Genomic DNA, 23,034 nt, shown 5'->3' on the forward strand with positions numbered 1-23,034 from the left:
CCAGAACACTGAGAATAAAACCCATTCAAGCTGCACAGTGTGTTCTTGCCCAGGTGGCGTTAGCTCTCTCTGTCATTGCTTCACAAACTCTCTGAAGTGTGAGCAGACGTCTGGCTGACGCCCGATTGGCCCTCCTGGATTTAAAGCCCAGACTCATTTGCATGAGCTCGGTCACGAGACTTCCCAACACTCCTGAGAACAGGAAGAGGAAGGTTTCCTGTTTGCCTGAGAAGAGGTTAGCGCCGTGGCGGGGGAGCGACGCCGCCCAGGTAAAGGTAAAGGTAGGGGTCGTCTCCTGCCTTCTCCGGGAGAGAGTCTGAAAGGAAAGACCCGCCGGAGCCTCCTTTGTCGGGCTTTGTTGCTTCAGCACATTCCTGCCATAACTTCAGATCGGAGATCTGACCTTTGAACGGGTTTGCACAGGATCGTGTTTCCCCCGGCCGACCTGAGCAGGTACACCCTGCACAGATTCACCTGAGAGCACTCTTCGTTGCTGTGCTGAGCACAGCACTTCTCTGTTCGCCCTCTTCTCCTAGGTTCTTCAGTCGTTGTTCCTGGACCTGGACCGCGAGGCTCACATAACCTGTTGCGTCAGGTTTCTCTTGCAGTGACGGCAGCGCGGGCCGCAGACGCCTCCCTGAGAATGGCGTCGTGCCGAGGTGGGACACAATCAGCTCAGCTAGTCGGCCCGTTGCTCCAGGTTGAGGTTCAAACCCGTGGCTGTTTGGCTGTCGCCCCCTCAGGCCGTCCGTCCCACCGGAGCATCCCCGTGGAGACGGATGAGAGGACGTCGGACCTGCTCCCGTTGGAGCGTGGTTCTGGGATGGATGCAACCCCCCGGCCTGCAGACGTTTGGTGTCCTGGGACCGGACAGCAGCAGAGGTTTGAGCGTGGTTTGGAGGGATTTGGAGACGGCGTGGGCCCGTCCGGCCGCTCGGTTGGGGAGTCTCTGGAGCCGCCGCTGCCGCTCATATCCAACGTTAGCTGGGGCCAGTACGCCGACCCGCGACTCCCAGCGCCGCGTTGGCCAGGTGGGTTTGGAGCTGAACATCCGTGCATCACCAGAACAGCTGCTCTTCCACTAACTTGGGCTTTCATGCTTTTCAGAACCTGAACATGGTTCCTGTTGTTTCTCTGTTGGTTCTTTTCCACTCGGGGTCTAATGTGCTGAGTAGATACTTTTCTGTAACTATTCTGCCGAGGTTCTAAGCTGCTGAGTCGGCTGTATCTGACATCATCACACTACAGGCCACCGATTGGTCGGGGGGTTGGAGTCAGACGTCTGAGTCAGGAGGAGGAAATCAGAGAAAGAGACTCTGACGGATTCTTGTTCATTTTATTCAACCAGCAACGGCAGCAGAAGTCTGTTTCATGATCCAACTCTGAGGTGCAGATGTTCATAAACCTGGTGCTGAGGAGAGAATTAAAAAGATCTAGACGGAGATAAGGAACGACCAGATCTACCAGGAGCTCTGTCTCTTCATAGCTGCTCACGGCTCCAGCTGACTTTTCAGCAGCAAACAAAAATTAAAAAGCGTCGCTGCTTGAAGCTTCTCTCACTCTCATTTTTTAACTTGATATGGAACACAAGTCACAGACCCAGCAGCACATCTATCATCTCCTCCAGGTTCTAACTCCTACTTCTGCTCAAGGTGCTGAATTTTTATGGAAAAGAAACTTGGCCGAGTGATTTTTTGTTTGTAATTTTTTCCTTAGTTAAATTTCATAGCCTTTTGTTATTTCCTTGTTAAAGTTTTTTGTTTGTTAACTTATATCCTAGCTTAGTTCTTGTTTCTTTCCTTTTTTAAGAATGATTGGTGTTTGTAGCCAAATTATTTTATATAGGCAGGTTTTTCCTCCATACGGAGCGTTTTGTGTTTGTTTCTTTTTATTCGTTATTTTTCACTCCTCTTGGAGTGTTTATTGTTCCCCTATAGTTTTTATTGTGTTTTTATAGTGTTTATTGTCCCCTATAGTTAGAGTATAGTGTCTAGTTTTGTTTAGAGCCATTTGTTTGTCACTCGGTCCGAGGTCTGCGGTGAAGTCAATAAAGCCTTTTGTTATCTAATATCTCTGCATCAGTCCTGCTTTGAGTCTCGGCCTGACATTCATCACATTTCTTGGCATCAGGAACAGCTTACAACAAAGAAAGACATACCGTAAACATGCATGAGAAGATGAGTTCCTGGGTTAAAGACTGGGAGGAACTCACCGCGCTTTTCAAAGTTAACCATATCGGTCACTGCCCCGTAAACAATTACAGCACGCCATCATTTACAGTGAATTATTTTCATAAAAGCAAAAAGGGAGAAATACTGCTGCGTCCTCAAAGACGCCCAGATTGATCCCGAGAGTGAATGTTCGGGCCTGAGCTGGTGCAGGACGGGCCCATGTGTCGTGACCCGTCAGAACTTTCCCTGCACAGAACCAGCACCTCCTGGTTCAGGGGCTTCAGTGTGCAGCTGTTTCTGCCAAACCTTTTTATTATGTTACCTCTTTTCTTATCATTTTATTTCATTTTATTTGTTATTTAAGCGTACTCTTAAATTATATACTTATAATTTTTGAAAACCGCAAAAAGTTACCCTAGTGATGGATAGGCCCTGAATGCAGGCATTGTGGTAACCCTTTCTTTTACAGTACAGTAATAACCATGTAATACCATGGTAATTACACTGTAATTACCTAGTACTACCTTGTATTTACAAGGTAATTACATGGTAACTACCGGGTAATTTACCCAGTAAGTACTAGGTTATTATTACATATTTCCTTGTACCATGTAATTATGTGTATTTACCATGTAATAACATGGTAAATACCTGGTTGTTTAAACTAAACATTTCTAGGTAATTACAAAAACATTAGATGGGAACTATGAGGGAAATGACAGGTATTTACTAGGTTAATATTGGTAATGGTCAATTTACCATGTAATTACTCTGAAATTACATGAATTATTTTTTACTATTATTATATCTGTTTTGGTGTATTTGTTACAAGGTGGTGGTGGTGTGTGAGGAGGTATATGTGAGGGGGTGTGTGTGAGGGGGTGTGTGTGAGGAGGGATATGTGAGGGGGTATATGTGAGGAGGTATATGTGAGGGGGTGTGTGTGAGGGGGTGTGTGTGAGGGGGTGTGTGTGAGGGGGTATATGTGAGGGGGTGTGTGTGAGGAGGTATATGTGAGGGGGTGTGTGTGAGGGGGTATATGTGAGGGGGTATATGTGAGGGGGTATATGTGAGGGGGTGTGTGTGAGGAGGGATATGTGAGGGGGGGGGGTCCAACTTTCTAATTGCGGGGTAAAGGGGAGGTAATTATCAGACGTTTTGCCAATTGTTCAAATCTTTATAATTATAATCTACAATTACCAGGTAATATTATGGAAACAACACACGCTTTCTTTTACAGTCCAGTTTCACTTTAATTACTGAGTAAAAGCCAGGTAAACATTCCTGTACTTATTGGGTAAATACTTAGGAAATAGAATTACTGGGCAAGTAACTACAAGGTAAGTACCTGCCAATTACCAGGTAAAACATGGTAACTATCAGGTTAATTACAAGGTCAATAGAGTCATTTACACCCTCGGGGGTACATGCACCAATCCATTGATAATACATAAATCAATAATGAATGGGTAAATACCCGGTAGTTATCCATGAAATGTATAGTAAATACAAGGTAACTACATGGTCATTGAAGTGTAATTAGCTGGTAACTACCTCAAATATAGGTTATCATTTCCTGGTAGTTTGCAGAAAAATACTTAGTAATTACCTGGTACTTACTTAGAAATAATTCATGTAATTACATGGTAAATTGACTGGTAGTTACCAATATTAACCTAGTAAATACCTGTCATTTCCTTCATAGTTCCCATCTAATGTCTTTGTAATTACCTAGAAATGTTTAGTTTAAACAACCAGGTATTTACCATGTAATTACATGGTAAATACACATAATTACATGGTACAAGAAAATACCTAATAATTACCTAGTACTTACTGGGTAAATTACCCGGTAGTTACTATGTAATTACCTTGTAAATACAAGGTACTACTAGGTAATTACAGTGTAATTATCATGGTATTACCTGGTTATTACTGTACTGTAAAAGAAAGGGTTACCGGCATTGTGACGTAGAATTGTCAAATTGGTTTGATTCACCGTACGAATTGTTACAGATTACTTTTGTAATACTGTATTTGACCTGGTCTTTGTACGTTTTGACCGTATAGAAACGTAATTCTTGCCATTGTAAGAATGAGATGAACCTGCTGGATCTACTGCCCTTACTGACTAACAACTTGTGCTTTTTATTATTTTACCTCTTTTCTTATCATTTTATTTCATTTTATTTATTTACTGTTTAATTGTGTCTTGCCGTTTTAATGTTGATGTAAAGCACTTTGAATTACCTTGTGTTGAATTGTGCTATACAGGACTGTCTCAGAAAATTAGAATATTGTGATAAAGTTCTTTATTTTCTGTAATGCAATTAAAAAAACAAAAATGTCATACATTCTGGATTCATTACAAATCAACTGAAATATTGCAAGCCTTTTATTATTTTAATATTGCTGATTATGGCTTACAGTTTAAGATTAAGATTCCCAGAATATTCTAATTTTTTGAGATAGGATATTTGAGTTTTCTTAAGCTGTAAGCCATGATCAGCAATATTAAAATAATAAAAGGCTTGCAATATTTCAGTTGATTTGTAATGAATCCAGAATGTATGACATTTTTGCATTACAGAAAATAAAGGATTTTATCACAATATTCTAATTTTCTGAGACAGTCCTGTACAAATAAACTTGCCTTGCCTTGGTTCCTGCTGAGCTGAAGCCGTTTCTGTTCTCTGCAGGACCCGGTCCGGGGCAGGACAGGGGTCCGGGGCAGGACAGGGGTCCGGGGCAGGACAGGGGTCCAGGGCCGTGTGAATGCTGCCCGCCGGCCCCCCTGCACAGTGGTGACGCCTGGGGCCCCGACCCTGCGCGAGCACAGCGGGAGCCTCGGCCCTACCAACAGCTGTTAGTCCTCTTTTTTTTATTTTATTTTATTTATTTATTTTTTTTATTCATATGCACAATGATAAAACAGTAATTATATTAACAATACAAGGACAAATAATTGTTACAGGAGAGGAAAAGAAGCCCGAAGGGCTTATAAAAAATCCTCCCCCTCAATACAAAATCACAAAAACAAATCAATCAATAGAAAAAGAAAAGAAAGGAAAAAAGAAAAGGTAAAAGAAACAAAGAAAAACACAATAAACACACAAACAAAAAATATCCATAAAATGGCAATTTCATTTCAATTAGAATAGCCTATTAATTTAGCCTAGATAAGAGATTCCCCACCAAGCTGGTCCTAAACATTTTTAAGGATGATGCAAACTTAAGAGACCTATCTAAAGAGTTCCAGAGTTGAGGGCCATGACATTTGATCAAGGATTTGTGACTGGAGGTAAAAGACAAAGAGGTAAATGAAAGTTCTTCCGACCTCTAACTGAATAAGAGTGGATATCTGATGATAACAGAAAAATAAATTATGAAAAGTGCCTGGATTGTCTTGTTTGGAATGAATGAATTTAAACATAAACAGGCACGTTTGAAACATATTAATAGAAAAAATTGATAATAATTTAAATTTGCTATATAAGGTGCTTGATGAGTAGAATCTTCATCTGGCATTTGCACCCATCTCCTCACACGGTCCACGCTGGGCTTCACTTTACAATGGATGACGTTCTTCCTCTTCCTCTTCCACTTCCTAGGCCTGGAGGCGCAGCTGCTGCTGACGGCCCCCGCGGGCCGCTCCGTGGAGATGCGGTTCACGAGGTCAGTGTGGGTCGCTCCTGGACCGGACCAGGACCAGGACCGGGAGCTGGAGCTGGGGAGGTCCAGAGGACCATCAGCCTGCCTGAGGAGAGCAGTAAGCACCGTCCAACCCCTTCAGTTATTATGGCGCTTTTCCACTAGAACCTACTCAGCCCAACTCGCCCCGCCTTTGCGCTTTCCCACTAGGGGTCTAACGTGCCGAGTAGATACTTTTCTGTAACTATTCTGCCGAGGTTCTAAGCGGCTGAGTCGGCTGTATCTGACATCATCACACTACAGGCCACCGATTGGTCGGGGGGTTGGGAGCGAAAGAGCAGCTCTGACGGCGGCTCTGTCAGAGCTTCAGAGCAACCTGGCTCTCTATGGATGCTCTCGACGAAATGCTTCGGTGGTTCCTCTTCTGCATGAGCTTTTTATTGAGAATTTGACAGGAAAATGACCATATAAAGACAGCCAATAGTAGACAGTAGACAAGGGGAGGAAACAGACGGAGGAATAGACATCGGGGTTAAAAGGTCACACATGTGACATTTTCAGTTAAAGAGGAACTAATCTGGTATGCAGAAGAAACACATCTTTAGAACTGATCAGGAGCTTAAAGATTTTAAAAGAACACAAAAGGTCAAGGGGTCAAATGTGGGCCCTTCTGGACAAACGAGAACTCTACAGGAGGTCTTGAACAGATGCGGGAACTCTGTGTGAGGTCTTGAACAGATGCGTCCAGGCTAACCTTTAGTTAACCTCAAGGACGGAAGTGGCTGTCCTGACATCTGTTAACAAAGCATGTGACAGTTTCATAAGGACAAAACAAGTTCAAAAGGTTGATTAACCTCACAAATTAAAAAGGGATCTAGACGGGCGAAAAGGAACGACCAGATCTACCAGGAGCTCTGTCACTTCATAGCTGCTCACGGCTCCAGCTGACTTTTCAGCAGCGCTGAGACAAACAAACTTAACAAACAAACAAAATTAAAAAGCGTCACCGCTTGAAGCTTCTCTCACTCTCATTATTTTAACTTGATTGAACAGAAGCCACAGACCCAGCAGCACATCTATCATCTCCTCCAGGTTCTACATCTTTAGTGTTGTTGTCTTCTTCGTTTAGATACACAATCAAATACGTCACAGCAGCTTCACTCCAACCTCCTACTTCTCCAGGTGGTGAATTGTTATGGAAAAGAAACCAGGTCAAGTTGAGTAGAGCCGAGTAGGTTGGAAAAGTGGAAAAGCGCCATTAGAAGCTAGCAGAGCTGTGACCGGTCCCAGACGATCTGTGTGTTCAGCATCCAACATCAGCTTCAGGGATGCTTGATCTGTTGACAGGAAATGTTTTCATCACGTATTCGGTGGACACGGCCGAGGAAATCATTCCTTTCATCGGATTTCTGGTCAATCAGGGCTTCAATCCAGCAGTAAGTCCTGCGACGCCCAGCGGACCTTTGATTCGTACAGCACTTCAGACAAACTCTCACCCGCCTTCCCCTTCCCACAGATCGACATGTTTGACAATCCCATCAGAAGGATGGGCATCAACAGGTGGATGGACAGATATCTGAACGACGTAAGTCACTCTCAGCAGAGTATCGATCAATCAATCAATAACTTTATTTGTCCCCAATGGGGCAATTCATTTTGCAGCAATATATACACATAATACACATAGTAAAAAAAGGACAACGAGTTTAAATCTAAAAATCCAAGCACCACAACAGCTACCTTTCCCTCATGGAATTGAGAAGGGAAGGTACAAAATATTTTTTATATCTGTTAGTTTTGACAAGTGGAAGTCTGAGCAATGTACCCAATGGAACTGAAACTCTTGGTGTAGAGGATGGAACAGTCCAATAGGATAGTTTATCTTTCCTATACAGCTGTTTGTTCTACAGGTCCTGTAGAGTCACATGAACAGAGCCAATTATTTTACTACAGACATTAACCACCTTGGTAAGAACAGTTTTCTGCTTTACCCTAAGTGATGAAAACCAACAAATGAAAGAAAAAGTTAATACAGACTCAATGAAAGAACGATAGAACATGGACATCAAGGATGAATCAACATGGAATTTGGACAGTTTTCTAAGACAGTACAGACGCTGCTGACTTTTCTTGTAAATTAAGTTGTTAGCTTATTGTCTATTATAGTTCCCAGATATTTATAGGACTCTACAATTTCCACATCTTGTCCATCAATCACTGTCCTATCCGGAGAGGGCTGAGAACGTCTAAAATCAATACACACGTCCTTTGTCTTTGATACATTAAGAGATAAAAAAGAATCCTGGCACCACTTAAGAAAGTAATCAACCACAGGACAATGGGAGTTATCAGTGCTGTTCAACAGACTCACAATGACGGTATCATCCGCAAACTTCCGTAGGGCAGGGTATCGATTCAAATGTCAAGAATCGATTTGATTCTGATTCTTAAAGGGGACCTATTATGAAAAACAGGTTTTCTCTTGCTTTAACATATATAAAGTGGTCTCCCCTCAGCCTGGCAACTCAGAGAAGGAGGAAAGCAACCAAATTCTGCAGTGTCTGTACAGCCGCCCGGATGAGCCGCCCAGTGTGATGTGGCTTCTACGAGCATTCAGGCAGCCAATCAGCACAGTGCCTCATTATCATAGCCCTGCCCACTCAGAATCCTGCATAGAGGATAAAGACATGGTTTAGAGGCTGAATTTCTAATTTATTTAGCAAAAACAATCAAAAGCTTGTTTTTAAGACATTCAAGGCCTGTTTAAAATACGTATTAGATGCCATAATAGGTCCCCTTTAAGATTCTGAATCGATTACCAGGATTTGATTTGATCCGATTCGATCCGATATTGATGTGGGTTAGTGTTATTTAAAATGTTTTTTGAGCTGTTGCCTGAATTATATGACTGTAAAATAACTAGTGAAATAATAATTTCACAATAATTATTGTGAAATAACTAAGAAATAAATAACTCAAACAGGCCTTTCAATATCCGTTTAAAGTGCAAACAAAGAAAGAAATTGCAACAGCTCATGTAGTAAACAAATAATTTTAGCTTGTCTAATTTATTCTGTCCAAACACACATATTGCCATGAAGCTCCTGGCATTTTTCAGAAGTGTCATGACAAACTGTGTCTACTACTGAGATTAAAGTTCACCGGGCGAAAATGTAATGAAAAAAAATTGATCTTTACACATAAGAATCGATTTCTAGGAATTAATATGAGAATCGATTTACAATAGAATCGGATAATCGATTTTTTTCAACACAGGCCTACAGCAGAGATACAAGTTCGGCCAAGTCCTCTGATAAAAACCTGACAGACTCTTTGTCTTTGTTGCACAGAAATCTGTGCTCATCATCGTGGTCATCAGCCCCAAGTACAAGGAGGACGTGGAGGGACCTGGAGACGACGAGCACGGCCTGCACACCAAGTACATCCACAACCAGGTGAGCTGTTTACGTGTGCTCTATGTCGCCCTCTGGTGGCGAATTGGAGACGGCGAGACAGCCTGCACACCAAGGCCCAATTCCAATACTCCCCCTACTTTCTACCACTAGCCCTACTTTCTACCACTAGCCCTACTTTCTACCACTAGCCCTCCCTCACTACCACTACCCATAAAAAAGAAGGGACAGATTTTAGGGCACTTGAAATCTTCCCAGGGGCCTGTCCCAATACTCCCACTACTCCTACTTTCAGCACCACCCCTAAATCAGGAAGCTGAGAGCCAAAAGCTGTTTTAATTTCCGCTGTAGCGCTGTTAATATGACACTTTATTAAGTTTTAATATGTTTTCAGGCGTAAAAGTAACCGTTAAGATCCCCAACCTGGGCTCAGTTTATCCAAATAACGCCTGTTAAGAAATTTGACCCGATGTTTTCGGAGATGAGAAGAGCCATCGGCCCGGAGCAGCAGCAGCCGGAGTACAGACGTGATCGCCGGGTCAACCTGCGCCGTCGTCCCAGGGGGAAACCTGCAGCTCTGTGGAGAATTACCGCTGGCTGAAATAAATCATTTAGGAACATAAATGTTGGTTTAATAGATGAAATCTAACAGTTGTAACTACGCCTGTTAAGAAATTTGCTCCGATAATTTCGGGATTTCTGCCTGCCGGCTCCGGAGCAGATTTATGGGTCCGCGTTAAATCGACGCAGAGCCTACGGCGTAGGGTACGGCGTAGGGTACGGCGTAAAGTACAGCGTACGTCGCCTATGTCGCCTATGGCGTAGGCTCTGCGTTGGTGTAACGCGGGACCATAAATCAGCCTTTATTCTGACGAGGTTTGAAAAAGACTTCGCAACAACGAGCAAACGAGTGATTATGTACATTCACTGAGTGAATATTATGAAAGTAAAATATATATTTCTCACTAGAAATGTAACAAAACGCATTTCTATGCAGAAACTAACTCAAAATATTGATTTTATTCACTAAAAAATAAGAAATGTCCGCCATGTTTTTTTTTTGATTCAGTCTGCAAATGATGACAAAAAGCATTCTGGGAAATTTTTCTGGCCCTAGATCAACTAGTGAGCATCGGAAATCCCTCTATCCGTATGGACAGATTCATAGTTTAGTCACTACACTACACTAGTTTTCTTCACTACACCAAAGAGGAATTGGGACACCACTACCCTCACGGGAACGCGCAAAATTTAGGGGTAGGGCTGAAAAGTAGGGGTAGGGGGGGGATTGGGACAGGGCCTAAGTACATCCACAACCAGGTGAGCTGCTTACGTGGGTCCCATGTCGCCCTCTGGTGGCGAGCTGACATCACAACATCCCTTCCTCCCACACCGGGGAGGAAACGGCTCCTGGGGTTTGAGAGGAGATAAAGATGAAAAGAAGCGTCTGCCGACCTTCGTCCTGCATTTCATTTCCTTTTCATTTAATCCGATCATGGAAATGTGCAAACAAAAAAAACAAACAAGTAAAATGACAACACAATCAAAAGCATATTCCATAACCAGAAAGGAGCAACTAAATTGAACAATAATAACAGATGGTCTGCACAATTACTTAGTTAACATCACAAAGAAAGAAAAACAAAAAAATCAATGATAGATTGTCTCCATACGCATATATTTATAAATTTTAATTATTTCATCCATACATTGCTATTTTTTTCTCTTTAAATGTCTTTTTAAACTGAGATATGTTTATACAGCCCTTTAAATCATTATGTAATGAATTCCATAACTTAATTCAAACAACAGAAACACTCATCTGCTTTAAAGTTGTTCGGGCAAATAAATGTTTAAAATTACATTTTCTACGACTATCTTCATTATTTGAACTGAAAATAAACATGTATTGTGAGTTTTCTGCTAATGCTTTACATTTAGCTGTACATGATTGTGAGTGTCTGTAACTTTCAGTAATCTTCATTCAATAAATAATCTGTTGGTGTGTTCTCTCTAATGCCTATTGTAAATAACTCTTAACTGCTCTTTTCTGTAGTAAAAATAAAGGATTCATATTAGTTGGATATGTGTTGCCCCAGACTGCAACACAATTGACTAACTGTATTTTGCGTGTCTGTTCCCTCCGGCGCAGATTCAGAATGAGTTCATCCAACAAGGCTGCCTCAACTTCAGACTGGTCCCAGTGTTGTTTCCCGCCGCAACCAAGGTGAGGATGGGATGCCAATGTCTATATAATGGGTGAGCGGGCGTTTGTGCGGCGGGGGGGGCCGCCGGAGTCCGGCTCTTGCAGAAATCCTTGGGATGAACCTCTGCAGGATTGGTGCAGGGTCTCTTCTGCATGTGCTGTAATTCAGCCTGCCAGCTTTTGTGAGATCTTGTGAACAAACAGCGGTGGTCACATTCCTCTCAGCCGGCTCCTTGAAAGCAAAATATGTGGACAACGGCTGAAATCCATGTCCATGCTTCTTACTTTAGTACACGTTAACAGATGCAGACGGCAGCCTTTCTTCAGGGGCAGCGTGGTGGTGAGCACCGTCAGCTCACAGCTATGGCGCTTTTCCACTAGTACCTACTCGGCTCTGCTCATCTCATCTCAGCTCGACTCAACTTGACCTGGTTTCTTTTCCATAACAATCAGCATCTGCAGCAGAAGTAGGAGGTTGGAGGACGTCTTTGATTGTGTGATCTAAAGGAAGAAGACAACAACACTAAAGATGTAGAACCTGGAGGAGATGATAGATGTGCTGCTGGGTCTGTGGCTTGTGTTTGATATCAGGTTAAAAATGAGATTGAGACAAGCTTCAAGCGGCAGCGCTTTTTTTTGTTAGTTTGTCTCTGCGCTGCTGAAAAGTCAGCTGGAGTCGTGAGCAGCTATGAAGAGACAGAGCTCCTGGTAGATCTGGTCGTTCCTTATCTCCGTCTAGATCCCTTTTTAATTCTCTCCTCAGCACCAGGTTTATGAACATCTGACCCTCAGAGTTGAATCACCAAACAGACTGGTTGAATAAAATGAACAAGAATCCATCAGAGTCTCTTTCTCTGATTTCCTCCTCCTCACTCAGACGTCTGACTCCAACCCCCCGACCAATCGGTGGCCTGTATTGTGATGATGTCAGATACAGCCCACTCAGCCGCTTAGAACCTCGGCAGAGTAGAAACAGAAAAAGTATCTACTCAACACATTAGACCCCTAGTGGGAAAGAACCAAACCGAGGCGAGTCGAGTCGAGTCGGGCTGAGTAGGTTCTAGCGGAAAAGCGCCAATAGAGAAACAAGAGGAACCATGTCAGGTTCTGAAAAGCATGAAAGCCCAAGTTAGTGGAAGAGCACACAGTCCTCTGATCGGTCAGGAAGGAGACGGGTTACGTCCTAGAGATTAACAAATTGTGGTTTGAATTTAAGCAAATGAACCCCAGAATAACAGTAAACCGCCTTTTAAAGATGTTTCCTGAAACAAGGAAGAGAGAGTTATTATTGTCTGTAAACTCCAACATAAGCTGAAGGACCACGCAGTGAGAGAAAGACGCTCCTCCACAAGCACTGCCAAAAAACCAGATTACAGTTTGTAGATGTACAAAGTTGGTTGGAGACACGTGTCCTGTGGTCTGATGAGACTAAAGTTGAACTGTTCGGCCACGATGGTCGTTGCTATGTTTGGAGGGAAAAGGGGGGAGCTTGCAGGCCTCAGAACATGGTCCAAACTGTGAAGTACGGTGGTGGGAGCATCATGCTGTGGGGCTACGCTGCTGCAGGACAGCCCGGGAACTGGAGTACCAGCAGTTCTGTCAGCAAAGTAAATCTGTAACCCGTAAATGTTTGTGTCAACGTGCTGAAACAGTCTCTGGAAACAGTTCAGTAGCGCGCAGACGGACTGCTGGCGTGTTGAGGGGTAGAGATGCACCGATCAGGATTTTGAGGGCCGATCACCAAAATCAGTATCTGCCGATCCCGATATTGCCGATCACCGATCACAGCATGAAATATTCAATATTGTTGTCTCATGTACACGACACTGACATTGTATTATTAGGTATAAAATTAGGAGATGAGAAAGTATCATGAATTGTCTGTTTTATTGCAGGCTGAGGCAATATGCAATATTTCACCCTCTAGAGACTCTTAGAGATGACTTAGGCCCTGTCCCAATCCCCCTCCCTACCCCTAGTTTTCAGCCCTACCCCTAAATTTTGGTGTCCCAATTCCTCTTTTCACCTACGGGTAGTGAAGAAAACTAGTGTAGTGGCTATGAATCTGTCCCTACGGATCGAGGGATTTCCGATGCTCACTAGTTGATCTAGGGCCAGAAAAATTTCCCAGAATGCTTTTCGTCGTCATTTGCAGACTGAATAAAAAAAAAAACATGGCGGACATTTCTTATTTTTTAGTGAATAAAATCAATGTGGCCCTGTGATGGACTGGTGACCTGTCCAGGGTGTAACCCCTGCCTCTCACCTAAAATAAGCTGGGATAGGCTCCCCCGTGACCCCGCAAGGGATAAAGCGGGTAAGATAATGAATGAATGAATGAATGAATAAAATCAATACTTTGAGTTAGTTTCTGCATAGAAATGCGTTTTGATTACATTTCTAATAATAATAATAATAATAATAATGACTTGGATTTATATAGCGCCCTTCTAGGCACCCAGAGCGCTTTACAGAAATCATTATTCATTCATACACATTCTCTCTGGTGGTGGTAAGCTACATTGTAGCCACAGCTGCCCTGGGACACCAACATTCATACACATTCACACACATTCACACGGGGCAAGGTGGGTAAGGTATCTTGCCCAAGGACACTACGACAGCAAACTGGGACAGAGCGGGATTCGAACCGCCGACCTTCGGATCATTGGACGACCCGCTCTACCACCTGAGCTACTGCCGCCCCTAGCCTCTAGCGAGAAATATATATTTTACTTTCATAATATTCACTCAGTGAATGTATATAATAACTCGTTTGCCCGTTCTTGCAAAGTCTTTTTCAAACCTCACCAGAATAAAGGCTGATTTATGGTTCCGCGTTACACCAACGCAGAGCCTACGCCGTAGATTATGCGGCGACGCACGCCGTACGCCGTACCCTACGCCGTAGGCTCTGCGTCGATTTAACGCGGACCCATAAATCAGCTCCGGAGCAGTCAGGCAGATATCCCGAAATATTTCGGAGCAAATTTCTTAACAGGTGTAGCTACAACTGTTAGATTTAATCTCTTAAACCAACATTTATGTTCCTAAATGATTTATTTCAGCCAGCGGTAATTCTCCACAGAGCTGCAGGTTTCTCCCCGGGACGACGGCGCAGGTTGACCCGGCGATCACGTCTGTACTCCGGCTGCTGCTGCTCCGAGCCGGCGGCTCTTATCAACGCCGAAAACATCAGGTCAAATTTCTTAACAGGCGTTATTTGGATAAACTGAGCCCAGGTTGCGGATCTTAAAGGTTACTTTTACGCCTGAAAAAATAAATATTAAAACTTAATAAAGTGGCATATATTAACAGCGCTACAGCTGAAATTAAAACAGCTTTTGGCTCTCAGCTTCCTGATTAGTGGTGGTGCTGAAAGTAGGAGTAGTGGGAGTATTGGGACAGGGAACAGGGAAGATTTCAAGTGCCCTAAAATCTGTCCCTTCTTTTTTAGGGGTAGTGATAGTGAGGGAGGGCTAGTGGTAGAAAGTAGGGCTAGTGAAGAAAAGTAGGGGGTGTATTGGGATTGGCCCTTAGACCCGTGTAGTTTACTAGCTTCAGCTTTCCTGTGGTAATAATTATGTACAACATGTGCAGCAACACAGACAACAGCAGACATGTCACTCTCTTAGAGTTGATACAAGTTGTAAACTATAAACCTTAGTTTTCCTGAGGAAAAAGGAATACATCTTAAAATAAGAAATTCATTATGAATTATTACGGTTTTCTAAAGCTTTAGCGATAGCATCTGCATGTGAGGAAACTCTTGTGAGTGAAGCAAAACTCTTCACACTAGAACTCCACATGACTCGTGAAGCGACTGACACGACTGTTGTCCTGCATGAGGGTTTGGATGTGACTGTATATAGTTTGGTATAACTCCGGCAGGATTCCATCAGTGAAATAATTGCGACGCAGCAGCGCGTACCGGGATCCAAGCTGCTAACGACGCGTTTAAACCCCATGTCTGCTACAACAGAAAGCGGCTGATGATCAAGGCTAATGAATCCATTACCTTACAATTTAGTTCTTTATTTTTCTTGCCGTTGCTGCTGTCGTTTAAAGGTCTCTGTTACAGGTGAGTTAGCGGCGTTGCTGCACGCTCCTGTTCTTTACATAGTCCTTGATGTGAGAAACTTTCAAATGTCTTATCAACTTGGTTGTGTTGAAATTCTTTTGTAACATTCCTCCTCGGGGTTTCTCCTTTGCACACAACTTGCAAACTGCAAATTTGTTGTCCTTTTCAGACATTGTAAAACTCCCATACCGGCGAGGCCGACGCCTCCTCAGGACCGCTCGGTCTGAGATGAGGGAACGAACGCGCTGGCGGCGGGTTGTTGTTGTAAACGTCATCGGATCGGCCTGCTCTGAACTATTATTTTCAGAACGCAGATCAAAACCGATAGGGGCATTATCAGGCTGATACCGATCAGTTGCAGATTGATCGGTGCATCTCTAGGGGAAGAGGGGAAGTCAGACTGATGGCTGATCAACAGTGTTGGGACTAACGCGTTATTGCGTTACAGTAACGCTGTTAGTTTTGCGGTAACTACTACTCTAACGCATTACTTTTTAAATTCAGTAACGCAGTTACCGTTACCAAACGGTGCGTTACTCCGTTATTTCTGGCTACAGTGAAGCTTTTTTTCCCCACACGCGGAGACCGGAGGAAACGTAGTGTGTGTTCATTCAAAAACATGACGGTCATGGCGAGCCAAGAGAAGGAGAGTTTCACAACGTGGAGATTTTGTCATTACAGTTGGTAATGTGCGAAAAACCCTGGTTTTTCGCAGGGGTTACGTTCCAAAAAGAACCCGTGATAAGTGAAATTCTTTTTACAATTATCATACTGTAGAAGTCTTCAAATTGCAGAGATCAGCCCCGCCTCGCACGTATTCCACTGCTTTTCTGAGCCGCTGCATCCCGACTCTGTAGCGTCTTTTTCTCCTAAAGCCGCGGTGCAGGGGTGTTTTTTCCAGAGAAGAACATAGTTATGTGTCGTTGTTGTCGCTCTTTTTTCTTCCGGCCAAAAAGATTCTTATAAACCGACATGACACCATAGATTATATCTGAGACTGAACGATTCATCAAAGGTCCCGTTCTTTGGGCTCATTGGCCGTTCTCAGCTTGTTGCTAAGCAACCAACGTTATTGACACAGGAAGTGAAGAAGTGGGGAGACTTTAAAATGCAGAACATGATGCACAATGCAAATCCATACAGTACCTGCTGAAATTCAATTCAATTCAATTCAATTTTATTTATATAGCGTCTAATACAACAGAGTTGTCTCTAGACGCTTTCCAGAGACCCATACCCAGAACATGACCCCCGAGCAGTTATTACATAAACAATGGCAGGTAAAAACTCCCCTAGTGGGAGAAAAACCTTAAGCCAAACAGTGGCAAGGAAAAACTCCCCTTTAGGAGGGAAGAAACCTTGAGCAGGACCAGGCTCATAAGGGGGGACCCTCCTGCCGAGGGCCAGACTGGTGGGTCAGGGACGGCAACAGCACAGCAGGCAGGTGGAAGCAGCAACGGGATGACCAGGGGTGGGGACCGCAGGCCAGCACGCAGCTCCCGAAGTTCCGGCCCAATCAGCAAGTCCCAGGTTGGGGTGCAGGGTCAGGGAAAGACTTGTGCTCCGTAATGCAAGCTACAAGCCACCCACGACCACCTGCAGAGAGAGAAAAGGGAGGAGAAGGGGGGCCAGCAACGGGATGACCAGGGGTGGGGGCCGCAGGCCAGCACGCAGCTCCCGAAGCTCCGGCCCAATCAGCAAGTCCCAGGTTGGGGTGCAGGGTCAGGGAAAGACTTGTGCTCCGTAATGCAAGCTACAAGCCACCCACGACCACCTGCAGAGAGAGAAAAGGGAGGAGAAGGGGGGCCAGCAACGGGATGACCAGGGGTGGGGGCCGCAGGCCAGCACGCAGCTCCCGAAGCTCCGGCCCAATCAGCAAGTGCCAGGTTGGGGTGCAGGGTCAGGGAAAGACTTGTGCTCCGTAATGCAAGCTACAAGCCACCCACGACCACCTGCAGAGAGAGAAAAGGGAGGAGAAGGGGGGCCAGCAACGGGATGACCAGGGGTGGGGACCGCAGGCCAGCACGCAGCTCCCGAAGCTCCGGCCCAATCAGCAAGTCCCAGGTTGGGGTGCAGGGTCAGGGAAAGACTTGTGCTCCGTAATGCAAGCTACAAGCCACCCACGACCACCTGCAGGTTCCGGTGTCAGGCAAAGGATGCTGCAACATGGACAAAAGAGAGAAAAGGGAGGAGAAGGGGGGGCCAGCACAAGAAACTACAGGAGCGACTCTGACACACTAAAGTTTACACTACGTAGAGATTTACCAACACCAGCTAGAGGTTTACTAAACACTAACTATAGGCTTTACTAAACAGAAATGTTTTAAGTTTAGTTTTAAAGGTGGAGGTGGTGTCAGCCTCCTTAACCCAGATTGGAAGTTGGTTCCATAGTAATGGTGCCTGATAGCAGAACGCCCGCCCTCTAAATCTACATTTAGATACTCTAGGAACTACGCGTAAACCTGCACTCTGAGAACGGAGAGCTCTGACAGGAACATAAGGCACTATCAGGTCTTGCAAATAAGGCGGAGCTAAGCCGTTTTGGGCTTTATACGCAAGTAATAAAATTTTAAATTGGATTCTGAATTTTACGGGTAACCAATGGAGCGACGCTAACACTGGAGAGACGTGGTCTCTCCTGCTAATTCCTGTCAGTACTCGTGCTGCTGCATTTTGGATCAGCTGGAGCCTATTCAGCAAATTACTTGGACATCCTGCTAACAACACATTACAGTAATCTAGTCTAGAAGATACAAACGCATGAACTAGTTTTTCTGCATCACTCTGCGAGAGGATTTTCCTAATCTTTGCAATATTACGGAGATGGAAAAAGGCTATTTTACAAACCTGATTGACATATGGTTTAAACGACAAATCCTGATTGAAAATAACACCAAGGTTTCTCACAGTTGCACTGGAAGCCATCGCAACACCATCTAATCCCTTCCTAAGATGCTCTGGACCAAGAATGATAACCTCTGTTTTATCTGAATTTAGAAGCAGGAAATTTCTGGACATCCAGTCCTTGATGTCCCTAAGACATGCCTGAAGTTTAACTAACGGTTCTGTTTCATCCGGCTTCATAGACAAATAGAGCTGCGTATCATCAGCATAACAATGAAAGTGTATGCCGTGATTCTGGATTATACTTCCCAACGGCTGCATGTATAAACTGAACAAGATTGGCCCTAGCACTGAACCCTGCGGAACACCATAACAGACCCTTGACTGTTCTGAAGAAACCTCATGTACATGAACAAACTGGAACCTGTCAGATAGGTATGATTTAAACCAACATAGAGCTGTCCCTTTAATCCCAACAACATGCTCTAACCTGTGCAGTAAAATGCCATGATCTATAGTGTCAAAAGCAGCACTGAGGTCCAGTAGAACCAATATGGACACTAATCCCTTATCTGAGGCCATAAGGAGGTCATTCGTGACTCGAACCAGTGCTGTCTCTGTGCTATGATGCATTCTGAACCCTGACTGAAAGACTTCAAACAGATCATTTCTATACAAATAGTCACATAACTGGCTTGAAACAGCCTTTTCCAGAATTTTAGATACAAATGGAAGGTTGGAAATTGGTTTATAATTAGCTAAGGTGTCTGGGTCAAGAGAAGGTTTTTTAAGTAAAGGTTTAATTACTGCGACTTTGAAAACCTGTGGTACATATCCTAAACTTAGGGATAGGTTAATTTGGTCCAGTATTGTCGTACCAATAAGAGAAAAAATATGTTTGAATAGTCGAGTCGGGATGGGGTCTAACATACATGTGGTTGACTTAGCTCTATTAACGAGTGAAGTCAGCTCAGGGAGGTCTATAGGATCAAAACAGTCTAGAGACAAGTCAGAGCCTAGGGAAGTCGCTAAAACTGAAGAAACACCTACAACCGGCTGGTTGATTTCTTCTCTAATTCTCGTGATTTTACTGTTGAAGAAGCTCATAAAGTCCTCACTACTGAGAGCTGCAGGAATACACGGCTCCACAGAGTTGTGACTCTTTGTCAGCCTGGCTACAGTGCTGAACAGAAAACGTGGGTTACTTTTGTTATCCTCTATCAACGTTGAATAATAAGCTGTTCTTGCTTTGCGAATGGCTTTTTTATATACTATTAGAATATCTTTCCATTCACGATAAGAGTCTACAGACCTACAAGAGTACCACTTCCTTTCCATTTTACGCACGTTTTGTTTCAACATGCGGATATCTGAATTATACCAGGGAGTTAAGCTCCTGTGGCTAGAAACCCTCCTTTTCAAAGGAGCAACTTCATCTAAAGCTGAATGCAACAAATCAGCAGTGTTACTAGCAAGGAAATCAACATCTGCAGAGGTAGAACCCAGGTCACTGGCCTCGATTACATCACTATTTCGCACTGTCGTAAGATAAGCAATGGCCTCCCTAAATTTAACAATAACTTCATCAGACAAACATCTGCTAAAATAATACCTCCTATTTTGCACTTCAACATCAACAAAATTAAATTCAAACGTTATTAAGTAATGGTCGGATAAAAGGGAGTTTACAGGTGACACCAACAGACCATCAGTTTCAACACCGTAGGTGAGAACGAGATCGAGAGTATGATTAAAACAGTGCGTCGGTTTATCCACTTTTTGTGAGATACCCATTGATTCTAGAAGAGAATCGAAGGCTAATTTAAGATTATCGCTTTCAACATCCATATGAATGTTAAAATCACCCACTATGATGAATTTATTTGTGCTGATCAATAATCCAGAAAGGAAATCTGAAAATTCAGACAAAAACTCTAGATACGCACCAGCAGGGGGCCGGTACACTACCACTAACACAACTGGCTTCTCTGATTTCCAGCTCGGAAATTTCAGACTAAGCATGAGGCTTTCAAATGTATTATAGTTGCACTTAGGTTCAATTTTTGTTTGGAGACCGGAGTTATAAATTGCTGCGACTCCTCCGCCTCGGCCCGTGCTTCTAGGAATGTGATGATTAAAGTAGCCGGGCGGAGTCGATTCATTCAAACTAACATACTCTTCCTCCTGTAACCATGTTTCTGTTAAGCAGAAAATATCACTCCTGCTCTCTGTAATTATATCATTTACTAACAGAGACTTAGAGCTTAATGATCGTATATTTAGTAGTCCGCATCTAATTTTTCGTTCTGTAATTGGCACCAAATGTACATTGGTTTTAATTTTAATTGGTTTAAGGTTATCTGGGTTAACGCCTCTATAACGCTGCACCTGGTGAACTTTTGGAGGGCGGGGAACTGCAACCACTTCTATTTTGCTAGGCACCTGGCCAGAGTCGCCAATATCATGTAATCCTACAGTTTTAGAGTCGGTAATTACATAATGCAATCCTACAGTTTTGTTGGCAGGCGTTGGTCCTCGAGAAGCAGCAGAGAAGTGTGTTAAACTACAGCTCTGCATCCTGGCCTGGACCCTGCGTTGTCAGGGGGAGTGTCTAATAACATTGACACAGAAATGAAGGCTAGAGTGGATTAATGGGAGCATTTAAAAAATGTTTTTATTTAAAGTAACTAAATAGTTACTTTTCATTATAACGCATTACTTTTTGGCCTAAGTAGCTGAGTTACTAACTGAGTTACTTTTTTAGTTACTATTTAGTTACTATTTTTCAGTAACTAGCACAACACTGCTGATCAATGCCTCCGCTCTTCCGTTCAGAGACACGTTCCCAGCTGGCTGCAGAGCACCAGGATCTACCGCTGGCCCGCCGACACGCAGGACCTGCTGCTGCGCCTGTTCAGGGAGGAGCGCTACATCATCCCGCCGCGAGGCGCCGACCTCACGCTGACTGTCCGACCCCTCTGAGGACGGGGCGGCATGCCCGCGGAGCAGGGCTAGCACGCCCGCGGGGCAGGACTGAGGACGGGCCAGCATGCTCGCGGGGCAGGACTGAGGACGGGCCGTCATGCCCGCGGGGCAGGACTGAGGACGGGGCGCCACGCCCGCGGGGCAGGACTGAGGACGGGCCGTCATGCCCGCGGAGCAGGACTGAGGACGGGGCGCCACGCCCGCGGGGCAGGACTGAGGACGGGCCGGCATGCCCGCGGAGCAGGACTGAGGACGGGGCGCCATGCCCGCGGGGCAGGACTGAGGACGGGCCAGCATGCTCGCGGGGCAGGACTGAGGACGGGGCGCCAGGCCCGCGGGGCAGGACTGAGGACTGGGCGCCAGGCCCGCAGGGCAGGACTGAGGACGGGCCAGCATGCCCGCGGGGCAGGACTGAGGACGGGGCGGCATGCCCGCGGAGCAGGGCTAGCACGCCCGCGGGGCAGGACTGAGGACGGGGCGCCAGGCCCGCGAGGCAGGACTGAGGACGGGGCGGCACGCCCGCAGGGCAGGGCTGCCTTCGTCCAGCGCTGCCAGATGTCCCTGGTTCTTTTATCAGACTGCTGTTTTTACTGTCCACAAAACCCAAATAATGACAAACTGGAAGCTGAGTCTGAGGACATCCACATCTGGGAGACAACTCTGTCTCCTCATGACGACAGAGGATCATTTTACTCACCATCTATAGAGTTAGGCAAGGCAGGGCATGTCCTGGTTTCTAAGCTTGGGATATGTTTTTCCATGATCACTCACTCCCCTGTCATTCCAGATCCTGCCACCCTCATCAGCCAGACAATCTACTCATTCCCCTCACCTGTGCTTCCCCGCCCATCTCCACACCTGGGTTCCATGGTGATCAGTTCCCCTTTATATACTGGTCCACTTCCACATGCCGGCTGCCAGGTTGTCTAGTGTTCATGCCTAGCTTTCCAGCGTTCCTGAGTCTGTTTGTTTCTGCCTGCCTGCTACTTTGCCTGATTCCCGTTTTTTGGGATTTTTGCCTGCCCCTTTGGATTTGTCTGCCTGTCTGCCCGGTTTTTGACTCCTGCCTACGTTCGACCTGATTAAAGCCTTTTGGACTCTGATACTCTGTTTGGTGTTGTGCTTTTGGGTTCCCTGCCTTTTGAGCAGTGACAGGGCAAGACAAGTTTATCTGTACAGCACAATTCAACACAAGGTAATTCAAAGTTATTAAAAATAAGGGCAGTAGAGTACAGCAGGTATGTATTTAATTAAGGAGTAAGCTTCAGTAAACAGTAATGTTTTTATCCTGATTTAAAGGATCTACAGTTGGAGCAGACCTCAGGTCTACAGGAAGTTTGTTCCACCGGTGAGGAGCAGAATAACTGAACGCTGCTGAACCTTGCTGGTTCTGGTTGTGGAACCACAACAAACCAGATGAACCTCAGGGGTCTGGGAGCTTCATAGGAACTAACAGATCCAGATGAAGCTCAGGGGTCTGGGAGCTTCATAGGAACTAACAGATCCAGATGAAGCTCAGGGGTCTGGGAGCTTCATAGGAACTAACAGATCCAGATGAACCTCAGGGGTCTGGGAGCTTCATAGGAACTAACAGATCAACCATGTATTTTGGTCCAAGACCATTCAGTGCTTTGTAGACCAGCAGTAAGATTTTAAACTCTATCCTTTGATTCACTGGAAGTT

At 44.7% G+C, this 23,034-nt stretch overlaps 1 protein-coding gene across 2 annotated transcripts; it reads left to right on the plus strand.

The window, feature by feature from the left end:
- The first annotated feature begins 202 nt into the window (after nucleotides 1-202).
- traf3ip2a (TRAF3 interacting protein 2a) lies at nucleotides 203-22,454 on the plus strand. 2 transcript variants are annotated; one of them, XM_061707342.1, is made up of 10 exons: nucleotides 203-453; nucleotides 537-659; nucleotides 744-1,031; nucleotides 4,871-5,036; nucleotides 5,783-5,940; nucleotides 7,170-7,258; nucleotides 7,339-7,407; nucleotides 9,173-9,277; nucleotides 11,388-11,462; nucleotides 21,202-22,454. In XM_061707342.1, exons 2-10 carry the CDS (start codon nucleotides 644-646, stop codon nucleotides 21,346-21,348), a joined length of 1,113 nt encoding a protein of 370 aa, XP_061563326.1. In that variant the 5' UTR covers nucleotides 203-453; nucleotides 537-643; the 3' UTR covers nucleotides 21,349-22,454. The 2 variants fall into 2 exon arrangements, with proteins under 2 accessions (XP_061563326.1, XP_061563325.1); XM_061707341.1 differs by having other exon boundaries at nucleotides 203-659.
- The last annotated feature ends 580 nt before the right edge of the window (nucleotides 22,455-23,034 follow it).

This window comes from Cololabis saira, chromosome 18 (assembly GCF_033807715.1).
Source record: "Cololabis saira isolate AMF1-May2022 chromosome 18, fColSai1.1, whole genome shotgun sequence".
NCBI lineage: Eukaryota > Metazoa > Chordata > Actinopteri > Beloniformes > Belonidae > Cololabis > Cololabis saira.

Bases quoted from the DNA above. Each gene is read 5' to 3' on its own strand.
- traf3ip2a (XM_061707341.1), top strand. The intron at 7,408-9,172 runs GTAAGTCACTCT...TTTGTTGCACAG, and splicing joins TGGACAGATATCTGAACGAC to AAATCTGTGCTCATCATCGT. The intron at 11,463-21,201 runs GTGAGGATGGGA...TCTTCCGTTCAG, and splicing joins TGTTTCCCGCCGCAACCAAG to AGACACGTTCCCAGCTGGCT.